Source organism: Arvicola amphibius, chromosome 1 (genome assembly GCF_903992535.2).
Source record: "Arvicola amphibius chromosome 1, mArvAmp1.2, whole genome shotgun sequence".
NCBI classification, from domain to species: Eukaryota; Metazoa; Chordata; class Mammalia; order Rodentia; family Cricetidae; genus Arvicola; species Arvicola amphibius.
This window is the reverse complement of record NC_052047.1, coordinates 179,341,133-179,354,053: the sequence shown is the minus strand read 5'-3', so window position 1 is coordinate 179,354,053 and position 12,921 is coordinate 179,341,133. Positions and strand designations below refer to the sequence as shown.

General features: G+C 35.2%; 1 protein-coding gene across 1 annotated transcript in view; it reads right to left on the bottom strand.

The window, feature by feature from the left end:
• Positions 1-12,921, bottom strand: part of Hells (helicase, lymphoid specific) — a 36,952-nt gene that overhangs the window by 13,726 nt on the left and 10,305 nt on the right. Inside the window, exons 7-12 of the mRNA XM_038333121.1 lie at positions 11,578-11,616; positions 10,013-10,240; positions 9,075-9,257; positions 7,564-7,707; positions 3,962-4,158; positions 1,543-1,639 (exon numbers count right to left, since the gene is read on the bottom strand). Coding sequence (XP_038189049.1) covers positions 1,543-1,639; positions 3,962-4,158; positions 7,564-7,707; positions 9,075-9,257; positions 10,013-10,240; positions 11,578-11,616 — 888 coding nt within the window. The remainder of the gene's footprint in view (positions 1-1,542; positions 1,640-3,961; positions 4,159-7,563; positions 7,708-9,074; positions 9,258-10,012; positions 10,241-11,577; positions 11,617-12,921) is intronic.

Sequence of the window (12,921 nt, the reverse complement as noted above, 5' to 3'; positions counted from 1 at the left end):
GAAGCAGGTAGATTATGAGTCAGAGGCCAACCTAATCTACAGAAAAACCTTGTCTCAGGAAGGAGAAAAAAAAAGTTTACACAAATATATGTAGAGAAAAAAATAATTGCAACATATCTGCCAGTAAGTTACTTGTAGCATACATTAGGAACCATTGTTGAGAAATGGGTATTAAAACTTATAATTCACAAAATAACTATAAGAGATCCAGACATTTGAGTATCTTTGGTATGGTAATGAGATTAATCCCAGGTTTATATAAATTCCTTTCAACTCTGATTTTAAACGATTTCTAATCCTCAAAAATTGTTATATATACAAAACCAACTAATTTAATTTAAATAATTTTTTCAATTTAATTTTGGCAGACATATAAATTCTTCCTGGAGAACAACCGCCTGTTTTTACAGAGCCTTATATAATATACCTGGGAAATGGCTCAATGGTAGGATGCTTGTCTGGGACACACTACCAAAATAAAGACGACAGGTAATCTAAAATTTAGACTAAAGAGTCGGTTTGTAAAGACAAGCCCTTTAACCCAAAAATCTCTTCTATAAAAACAGGAAACAGGAATAGATTTAAGTACTGATATTTTAAACTAATTTACAATACAGGAAAAATACTGATATAAAAAGTATATTTAATTATAGAGGGGCAGGACAACCTGATATTAAAGCACAATTAAAATCTAATGTGTCTGCCCAGCACTCAAGAAAAAAACAAGAAAAACTTATATAACATCCATCAAAATAAAGTCCCTGTCTATATAGTGAGGCCAGCCATGGCTACATAACAAGATTCTGTCTTTAAATAAAATCAATAAGAGATAAAATATAATGTGCCAAATATTCACACAAGAAAAACTTTAATCTCTTTTAAAACATAGTAAAAATAACTTCTGTATTGAAAAACTGTTTAATTCACAAAACATACCTAAACAAATGCATACACAGTTGAAAGGTAAATGGAAGGACAAGCAACACAAGAAGCATAGACAGGTAAGGATGAGGACTTGGAAAGGATTATTTTTATTTTCTACTGTTTCACCTTTTTTTAATGAGCATAAATTAAAAAATTAAAAAGTTGAATAAAATTGTCAGAGCATAACCAAAATGCTTCAAAAGCCTATGAGATCTCTGAAAGTTTGTCTAAAGTAAACATAGGTATGATGGTGGTAGAATGCAATAAGACTATCAGGAAAAATGAAACACAAGTGGATTAGCCAAAAATGACGGAAGGAAGTAAGCAACATAATCATTGTTAGTAAATATTGCATGAACTTACAAGTTTTTATTGTCTAGCTGATAAATAAAATGGTAAACCAAAAAATGTAAATGAAGATGTATTTAAAAGAAAAAAAAACAGCAAAATTTAGCTGAGTATTTGAGTTTCTGCCATAAATCAATATGACAAGTCAAAGTAGGGGAAAGACAATTAAATTTATGGTGACTCATTGTTCAAGTCTCTACTACAGGAGTTAAGATCCTATAATTACTTATTTTTTAAGTACGAAGTGAGCAGAATAAGGAGGTTCGGCACCTGGTGAAGCATATGTAAAACGTTCTGTTCTCGCTCTTTAGCTATAATATCTTCAGCAGTTTCAGAAAGGCTAGTGATGTCAAACCAAGACTCAAAGCTAAAAAAAAAAAATGATTACAAGTTAACCTAACACATGAATTCAATTATACTTACATGACACATATATATAGTGCCATATTTTTAAATTAATATTTACTTATTTAGAGTTTTTTGGTTTTTGTGTGTATGTATTTTTTGTTTTGTTTTTGTTTTTATTTTTTGATATACATATGGTCTCATTTAGCCCAGGCTGAACTCAAATTCACTATTTTGCCAAGTTTGACCATGAACTCCTGGTCTTCTTTAACTCGCCTGTCCCCGAAATGTTCATATTTTATTTTTGGTTTTTCGAGATAGGGTCCCTGGCTGTCCTGGACCTCACTTTGTAGACTAAGCTAGCCTCAAACTCATAGATATCCACCTGTTTCTGCCTCCTGATTGCTGGGATTAAAAGTGTTCACCACCACGCCCAACTTCCAAATGCTGATATTACGGGCATATGCCACTATACACAGCATCAATTTCATATTGGCTTGTGTATTAGAGGCAATTTTTAAAATTCAATTAAAATCTGTATTCCATGAAGAGAATTGTTCTGAAATCTGAAAGGGGACATTTTTTTCTAATAAAAAAAAAATCATATACAAGTCAAATACAAATTATGGAATAAAAAGTTTCTTGTTCATTTGCTTTTGTCCTGCTAAGAATAGAAACCAGGGCTTCAAGTATGCTAAGCAGAACTTTTTCACTGAGCTACATCTCCAGTCCAAAGCAATTATTTTATGAAAACATTCATGTATAATTATGTAAATGATGATGCTCTTTTTGAAAGCCCAATCTGGATGGTATCTCTGTACAGGTATAAGTCTAACATATGGCTGTTGTTACACATACATGTAAGAGTAGGTGTGATGCTAAGACAGGAACAGAGGACTTTCCATACCAACAACTTATATCCTAAGCTCTTAGGTTTTGGCTACATAGCTTAGACTGGCTTTGAACTCTCAATCCTTCCTCAACATAGGAACTCTCAACCCTCCTTCCTCAGCAAAGGGATAGCAGGAATGCACTACCACACGTAGTTCAAAGTTTTTAAGTTCAATATAACTATAATATTAAGCTGAAAAGGGATTGATTAGTTCTTCCACATGTTAAGAAGGGAGGAAAAAGTTTAAGAATGCAGATATTCATATAGTAGACCATGTATTCTCAAATATAGACCACTCAATGTATGGTTTTAAAATTAAGATTTTCAAATAGCACCTTGAAACTCTAATTCATAGATCTCTCAAATTTATCCTTTAAAAAAATGTTTGCATAGTTACAATGAGTTTGGCATTATGCCAGAGTTGAACAATCAAACTTAAAATGCATTCTCAAGATAAAACACCAGATTTCTCATATTCAATTAGCTTTCTTACCTCACTAATGCCAACATAAATATAATTCAATTATTTTGATTGGTGTGGGAAGTCCCTTGTACGTTGTGTGTTGCTTTTATTGGTTAATGAATAAAGAAATGCCCTTGCCTGTGATAGGGCAGAGTAGAGCTAGGCAGTCTCTGTGTGATTATTTTGAGTCTGGACAGCCAGGAACAAGCAGCTTCCAACAAACAACCAGTGTCCTACAACATTTTGTCCTCAATTGTTTTGCTTTATTTCACATTAGTTTTTCTTACTAATAGAATCTTTTTCTATTCTGAAGATAATATTCTCTGGAACTTTTGGAAAATATAATTTGAAATTCAAATATACAAACAAAAATATTAGGTTGAAACTGGGAATTTCAGTTTTCTCTGGTGCCAACTAGTCATATTTTTTAACAACTTCTACCCAGGCTTCCTTATATGAAATAAAGAACACAGCTATACTCTTCATCTGACTGAGTTATCCTATAAATATCCAAATGAAAGTATTTTAGTAAGCTAAAGTATTATAGTCTCATGAGTATTAAAAAGCTCATGTTTAACTATTATTTTTCTTAGGAAAAACATTTTAAGGTATTGTAAAATTATTTATTTGTGGAAGGGTTATATACATGTGCCACAACACAGGAAGGGAGACAGTAAGCAAACATGCAAAAGTCAATGACTGCCTGACGCAGGCCTTCAGATTTAGTGGCCTTCACTTGCTGAGCCACCTTCGCAGTCCCTTAAGGGATTGTTTTATTTCCCTTTAATCAACCTTAATGTTTTAAATCTTTATCTTCTCTCATATATATTCTATCAAAAGAAGAAAACATAATGTAGAGTACAAATTGGCTAAAGTATCATTTAAATTCAGCTACCAAAAAGAAGGGAACCAGTTTCAGCTAAGAACAGATTTTTAAGGTCAAAAACCAAACAAACAAAAAACAGAAAACAAGTAACTACCTTACCTACCTTTTCAAGTCATCAAATACATCTGGTAACAAAAAGTTTAGCAATGACCAAAGTTCTGATAAATTGTTTTGCAAGGGAGTACCAGTCAAAAGAAGTTTGTTATCAGCATTGAACCGTTTTAACTCCCTGATTAGCCGGCACTTCATATTCTTAATCCTGTGTCCTTCATCTACTATTAAGTATTTCCAATAGCAATGCTAGAAAATGAATTGAGGAAAGAAATTTTAGGAATCAATCTCATAATTTTTTCTCAAAACACTTCTAAACGTAAGACTTCTTTTAAGGGACATTTATTGAACTCCATCAAATGTCATTTTACTATCTATTGGGATTATTCTTTTCTCCTGTCGTCATAATGATAATAATTAAATTCATAAACCCAGTGCCAATTATGTTCCTTCACTGGAAACCCCTGATATCACTTATTAATATTTTCATTCATTCTGAAATCAAAATCATGTTTAGCTTTCCCCTTGGTGCTTTGCCATGTGATATTGGAGTCCTGAAAAACTGGTATTAAAATATTAATAGATTAATGCAAGAAAAAAGAAACCTTTCATTAGTTATATGTACTCCAAAATATGGTTTCATTACTTATTTATTTTTTACTTTTTATTCATTTATTTTGTTTAATTGGGGTATTTCTATGTGTTCCTAGCTAGCCTGGATCTCAGATCACCTGTGTGACCTAGTATTAAAGGTGTGAAACCCCAGACCAGCTTGCTCCAAAATCTCAAAGCATTTTTGAAATTTTTATTTTGAGACCTACATATAAGACTGATAGTCTTTTTTTGTTATTTTTGTTTTTCTCAAGACAGGGTCTTATTATGTAGCTCTCTGGCTGTCCTGGAACTCACTATATAGACCATACTGGACTCAAACTCAAAGATCCTCCTTCTCCTGCTGGGATTAAAGACCTGCACCACTACGCACTATGCACTATGCCTGCCTGAAATTGATACTCTTTTTAATCTGATAATTTTCCTCATTAATTTTTGGCATTTCCTATCCTCAGAAGCCAAATTTCACAATTACTAAATTTTTTTTTAAAACCGTATTTAGAAGTCCAAAAACTGTTCTTTCATTTAATACTTGTCCTTTTATGTTGATCAAGCAAATATAATCCACCTAAATTACCATACAGGTAAATTATTGTATAGGTGGATGCATAATACATAAATATGCATAATTTCTGGAAACATAAATAAACTATCAAGCCATGACAGTCTTGACAGTAGTTAAAAATATGTACCCCAAAAAAAGAAGCCTAGAGAGATGGCTTAGTGGTTAAAAGCACTTGCTGCAGCGAGGTGGTGGCTTTAATCCCAGCCCTCAGGAGGCAGAGGAATGAGGATCTGTGAGTTCAAGGCCAGCCTGGTCCACAGAGTGAGTGAGTTCCAAGGCAGCTAGGGATATACAGAGACATCATCTTGAAACCCCCGCCTCCCCCCCCCAAAAAAAAGCCAGACAGTGGTGGTGCATGCCTTTAATACTAACACTCAAGGGGCAGAGGCAAGTGGAACTCTCTGAGTTCAAGACCAGCCTGATCTGCAGAGTGAGTGCCAGGACAGAATCCAAAGCTACACAGAGAAACCCTGTCTCGAAAAATAGAAAAAGAAAAGAAAGAAAAACAAGTAAAACAACAAAAAAGAAAACCACTTGTTACTCTGCCAGAGGATCTGGGTTGTGCACCCACATTGAGGCTCACCATCTGCTACCCAAAACCTAGGGGATTCAATGATCTCTTCTGACCTCAGAGGGGACCAGGTACATATACATTCAGGCATAACACCCATCACATCAAATAAAAGAAACTTTTGTTTTTAAGAAAGATTAGCAACTTGGATAAAAAAATATGAAATGAGGTACATTTAAACTTTATACATTAAATTCCCAACAGAATTTTAAAAAAAAAGTATTACCATTTTTTAAATATAACAACTACAGGGGCTTATTTTTCTGGTAACATAAAAAGCCAAATAATCTGAATAATCTCCCACTACAAAACTTGCATTTAAAAGTGCAACATAAAACACAAAACATGAAATAAGTGAAAGAGAAAAACCAAAAAGGGAAATGAGATGAAACCTACTAGTAAGTAAGCATTGATATCTTTGCAGTTATCAACACCAACCTCAGCACCACTACCAACAAAAGCTAAAATAGTTCAGAGGCTCACTGGGAAAGAAAGATTTTCACAACTAGCAATATGAACTGACAAGGAAGCTTCACTGTTAATATAGGCAAGGTAAAGAAGATATGAATCATGAGTCTTCAGGTTACACATTTAAGTAAGAATCAAGTACAAAGGAGAATATATAGTCTGATTTACGTATAAATTATATCTGTTACCTCAATAGTAGTTACTTAGGTCAAAGAATTGTCGTGTAGAATTACAAGCACTCCATATTACTTGAAGTAAGCTCTCACTATATAGTGTTGGCCTGGAACTAGCTATGTGGACCAGGTTGGCATACCTATGCCTGCCAAGCACAGGGATTAAAGGAATGCACCACCATGCCTACCCATACATTACTTTCTTATATAAATGTTTATTGTAAAGAAATAGCTTTTAGAATTTGTGTGTGTGTGTGTGTGTCCTTGAAGATAGGGTGTAACTCTGTGATGCAGGTTAGTCGCAAGTCAAAGTAATCCTCCTGTCTCTGCATTAGGAGTACTGAGATTACAGTCATGACACCAGATGCTATTGTTAATTTTTTTTTTTTTTTTTTTTTTGGTTTTTCGAGACAGGGTTTCTCTGTGGCTTTAGAGCCTGTCCTGGAACTAGCTCTTGTAGACCAATTTTTAACAGTACACATTTTTATAACTATAGAGCTATGGCTATTGCCAAATCACATTCAACAATACCACACACACAAATGGAACATTTGATAAACACTGTCTGTGGGTGTGTGTATTAGCTATTACTACTCCTTTATAAGCTGTGTGTTTTGATGTCATATTTTAGCCACTATCTATACTACTTTGTTTCATGTTAAAAAAAAAAAAAGCTAAGGGTTTGGGCAGTGGTGGCACATGCCTTTAATCCCAGCATGCTGGAGGCAGAGGTTAGTTAATCTTTGCGTTTGAGGCCAGTTACATCTGCACAGTGACTTTCAGAACAGCTAGGGACATGAAGAAGCCCCATCTTTAAAAAAAAAAAAAAACAGGAAGGAAAGAAAATGCTAAGGGATCAGAGAAGGAAATACAAAACAGTAAGAACTATATGTAATTCAGCTGGAGTAGTGAGAGAAAAAGGCAATTAACTACATGTAAAAATAACGATTTCTAGTCATATTTGAGTAAAACTGGATCAATAAATCACAACTACTAGTTCTCAAATTTATCTATAACATATTTACAGATCAGATTTATGTATGAATGTATGGCTGATTCTAATACTTTAATATGGCCAGCTTAAAATTTCAAGTCTTTAATTCTACTAACAGACAACAACCTTCAACACAATCTTTCTATAGAACCTCCAGATTCTAAAAGAAATACAAAGTACACTACTTCAAACACAATGAAACAAATGTTAATGGATGGTAACAGCATGAATTTAAAAGTCTGAGTCATGAACTACAACCATCTATCTGTACCTGTAAAGCATTCTGGTCTCTCATGGCTATTTCAAATGATGTGATTACCACGGGATGAATCTGTAGCGTTCCGTGTCTTTTGTGGATATTCTTTACCAATTTTCGACGTTCCTGCCGGGTTCCATGATACAACATAGTAGGAATCTATAAGATTATATTAATTCAGAACAAAATATGAGTTGAAAAATAAAGAACAAATGACTTTCTAGAAGATAATTTTAGTTCTATTTCCATTTGACAAAATAAATCAACTTAATAAATCTTTTGGCTAACATAAGAGAAAATGGGGGGGAAAGCACCTCTAAACCCACAAAAACAAAACGATTTATGAGACAGATGAATAAGTCAATTCTGGAACATATTCTTCTCAAGTATTCTCAAGGCAAGGACATAGACAAGATAGCATGTGTATGCAGTACTTGTACTTAACAACAAGCACTTATAAACAAGCTAGGCACTGGTGGTTAATCCCAGCACTTGGGGAGGCAAAGGCAGGCAGATCTCTGTGAGTTCAAAGTCAGTCTGGTCTACAAGAACTAGTTACTTTCAGGACAGGCTCCAAAGATGCAGTGAAACTCTCTCAAAAATCAAAAACCAAACAAACAAAAACAATCACTTATAAACAAACGCAAAAATAAATCTGCAATCCAGAACTCATTATTTAAGGAACTGATACATACAAGAATAAGTATCATTGGGGAGAATGGGGAGATAACATGCATTTGGGTTTAAAAAAAAAATCCCTGGAAGAATAAACATAAAGAAACTGGAAAAACAATTCAGTAGTTACAGTACATGCTGCTCTTCCAGGACATGGATTCCATCCCCAATTCCCACATTATGGCACACAAGTCTTTAATTCCAGTTCCAGGGGATATGATGCCCTGTACTGGCACAAGGCACACATGTGGTACACATTTAAAAATAATTTTAAAAATAAAAGGAATAGTCGAGCAGTGGTGTTGTACGCTTTTAATCCCAGCGCTCAGGAGGCAGAGGCAGGTGGATCTCTGTGAGTTTGATACCAGCCTGGTTTACAGAGCTAGTTCCAGGACAGCACATCTAGGGCTGTTACACAGAGAAACCCTGTCTTGAAACACCATAAAGAAAAAAAAAAACAAAAAAAACAAATAAAAAGAATAAATATGACACGTTGAGCAGTCAAGAAGCTGAGGAAGCAAGACTGCAGTAAATCTTTGAGCTAAACCTCTGAGAACAGCTGGGCTACAGAGTTGAAACCATGTCTCAACAAATCAAGCAGAAAAATAAACACAATAAAGAATATTCTTTTATGTAGACCTGTCTCAGATGAATAAATCTGTGAAATCCCAAATATAAATATAACATTTTAAGCAAAACAAACCGTAGAAAAGGGCTGTTCAAATTGAGTAAGTCAAATTAGATTCAATATTTATGGAGATCTATTAAGTTACTATGAGAAATCTATAATTCAAACAACAAAACAGAAAAAAATATATGCAATAATATTAATGTAAGAAAATATATCTTACTTCTGGGGTAAATCTTTTGAATTCAGCCATCCAGTTTGGAAGCGTAGACAGAGGGCCACAAACAAGAAAAGGTCCAGGTACTCCCCTCTGAATCATCAATGCAATTGTAGCAATGCACTGAACAGTCTTTCCCAAACCCATTTCATCTGCTAAAATGCCATTAATCCCATTTTCCCAAAGCATCTGGACAAAAGAATACACTATATGTAAATATGAATACAAACATTTACTAAATCAAGAAAGGATTGTTTAAAAACACAATCAAAACTATGAGGCCAAGGTAATAAAATAAATTATAACAGAAGTCCTTTATCAAAGCCATAAAGTGTTGAAAATCTGACAAGTTCATTTTCCTGTAAACACTCAGAAAATGCATAGAAGGGACTGGAGAAATGACTAAGCAGTTAAGACCATTTGCTTCTCTTCCATAGGATCAGATCCTACCACCTGCAACGCCAGCCACAAGGAACCCAATGCAATCTTAAGGATTCTGCACTGTCCAATAGATAAGTATAAGGTACACATGCATACTCTCACATTGTATATACATAAATTTTTAAAAAATACACACAAATATTTCCTTTATACTAAGAGAGCACCTTGAGTAGCAGTATATAATCTACTAAATTATTAGAGAAAAGCCAGGCAGTGGAGGTGCACACCTTTAATCCCAGCATAGAGACGAGAGCCAAAACATGAAACACACACACATTATCAAGGATAAATTATAAAACCTGAAAAGGCAAAATAACTTAGCAAATAGTGCTTGGTATGCAAATCTGCTGACCTAAGTTCAACAATCAAACTCCACATAAAGGTGGGAGAGAAATGACTCCACAAAATCATTTTCTGATATCAACATGTGTTGTGGTGCGCACCCCAACCCCCACAGAGACTCAATAATAGAATTTTTTTTTAAAAAGGAAACAATTCATTACCCTGAGCCATTCCATGCCTTCTACTTGATACCACCTCATCACTCCTCCTGTAAAGTGTTTAGGTTGTTGAAAAGGTACAGGCTGTCCATTACATTTCCGAACCGGATCAAAAAAGGATTTAGAATTCTGCCTAACCGTTTGAGATAATCTATCTTTAATTATACTATTTGAATCCTTATTTTTCTGAAGATCTTCTACACAGAGATTAGTAGTGGAAGAGCTTCCATCCTGTAATGAGAAATATTTAATTAAAAGTTTGATATTAAATGCTGCTAACAAGCTGGTGGCATAGATCTCAGTGGGTAAAAATCATTTATTGTGTAAGCCTGGAGTCCAGAGTTCAAACATAAAGAATGAGAAACCAGTGATATCACTGACTTCCACATGACACAGAGGCGCGCGCGCACACACACACACACACACACACACACCATGTATGAGATATTTTTCAAAAAAGAAAACGTAACAAAATCTATAGTACTGTAGTTACTAGATCTGGAGAATAAAACCTGTATGCACAGTAAAAATTTCAAGACATTTCCATTCCCATCTAAATGTGAAGTCATTAAAAAAAAAACAGGGCTGGAAATACCTCCTAGTCTTCTGAACTTGAAGAAGACTAAGCTCATTTCCCAGTACTCTACTCTAGCTCTAGAAAATTCCTTTTATGGCCTCTTCGGGTACTCAAATTCACATGTGTACATTCATAGACACATAAATAAAAATAATCTTTAGGTTAGGGAGGGGATAGCACATGCCTTTAATCCTAGCACTAGGGAGGCAGAGGCAGGTGGTTCTGAGTCCAAAGTCAGCCTGGCTAAAGAGTGAGGTCCAGGACAGTTAGTGCTACACAGAAAAACTCTGATTCTAAAAACTAAAGAAAAAAATAATAATAAAAAGGAATGTTGGTGTATTTCTACTTGTGAAACTCAATAATAACTTAATCAATGATGGTTTTAAAAAAATACCCTTTTTCTTTGTTTGGAACAGCCTCCTATGTATCGCAGGATGGCTTTGAACTTACTATAAATGCCCGACTAGTCTCAAACTCATAATCTTCCTGGTTCACCTGAAATTACTGGTCATATCAGGCTCAAGATGCCATTAACTCCTGTTTTAAAAGGGTAAGGAGTGGGGTGGTAGCAGTGCACATCTTTAATCCCAGTACTCCAGAGGCAGGCAGATCTGAGTTTGAGATGAGTCTGGTCTACAGAGGGAGTTCCAGGACAGCCAGGGCTGTTACACAGAGGAATTCTCCCTCAAAAAGCCAAAAAAAATTAAAAAAATAAAAAGTTAAGAAGTAAGATGGCTCAACATTTACTATCAACCCTGACAAAGGAAGATCTGACTTGTTCAATCCTTGGGACCCACAAATAAAGAGAAACCACATCCCTAACTAAATGAATGTATATCAAAAATAATGCCAAAGGGGCCAGTCAGATATCACAAAAGAAAAGGCACCTACCATCCAGCCTACGTTGTCTTCTGAGTTCCACACACGCGCCACAGCACATACACATTCATGCACAGAAAACACACAAAGTAATAAAATTTATAAATCTTACCTCGTTGTCCTTATGCTTTTTAACCACTGACAAAATTTCCTAAAAGGTTGAAAGAAATAAAAATAATGTGTAAGACTATCACTTCCATGACCCCAGCAACATGGTCCAGGCAAACTAATACTACTCTCTTCCTTAATCAAAGAACCATCTCTTTATAGTGAACAGTAGTGAATGCAGAGATGCATGGCTGAAGAAGACACTTAGGACCTATGTTTAGTCCTTAACATTTTGGGGGAAAAGGGCAGGGAGAAAGAGCTCCGAGAAAAGAACATGGGATGAAATACTTTAAAGAAGCATGAGATGGTAGTGGTGGTAATGCCTTTAATCTCAGAACTGTAGAGGAAAGACAAGTGGATCTCCATGAGTTCAAGGCCAGCTTCATCTACATAGCAAATTCTAAGCTAGTTAAGGCTAAACAGTGAGACCCTGTATCTAAATAAAAAATGATTAACATTAAATTTAAGATTCTTGTGGGGCGGTGGTGGCGTATGCCTTTAATCCCAGCAATCGAGAGGCAGAGGCAGGCAGATCTCTGTGAGTTCAAGGCCAGCCTGGTCTACAAGAGCTAGTTCCAGGACAGACTCCAAAGCTACAGAGAAACCCCGTCTCGAAAAACAAAAAATAAACAAAAAAAAAATTTAAGAATCTTTGCAGAAAGGGCATGAAAAATGGCTCAGCAGCCAAGATTACTTTACAATCCTAAGTGCTATGATTTAGATTCCAGTACCCACATTAACAAGCAAACAAGGCATTCCACAAATGCCTTTAACTACAGCTCTGAGAAACCTGAGGCCCTCTTCTGCCCTATGTGCACAAAGGTGCATGTATTTATACACCACAGAATCCTTCAACAAACAGCTGGGTATATGACTACTTCTTAGCATCTTTACCATGCCCCCATCCAAAATAGTCCCCTCACTGCCTCCACACATTATTGCTATAAACCAGAATGCTTTGCTCTATTTTCTCTATCAAAAAAATTCTGATATTAATTTATTAAAATCCACTTAAGCTAATAAATATAGGATAAAGGCTGATATAACTGTATAATACTATAACCCCAGCACTCAGGAGGCTGGGACAGCAGAATCCAAGTTAGAGGCCAGCCTGAGCCATATACTAAGACTCTGTCTCAAAAAATTAAAATTAGGGCTAGATAGGTGGCTCAGTGGTTCACTGGTTGCTCTTCTAGGGGACGTAAGTTCAATTCCTATCATCCACATGGTAACTCACAATCTTTCTGTAATTCTGGTTTCTGGGGATCTGATGTTCTCTTCTGGACTCTTAGGATACTACACATACATACACAGGCAAAACAGCCATAAAAATAAAAGTAAAATTTTT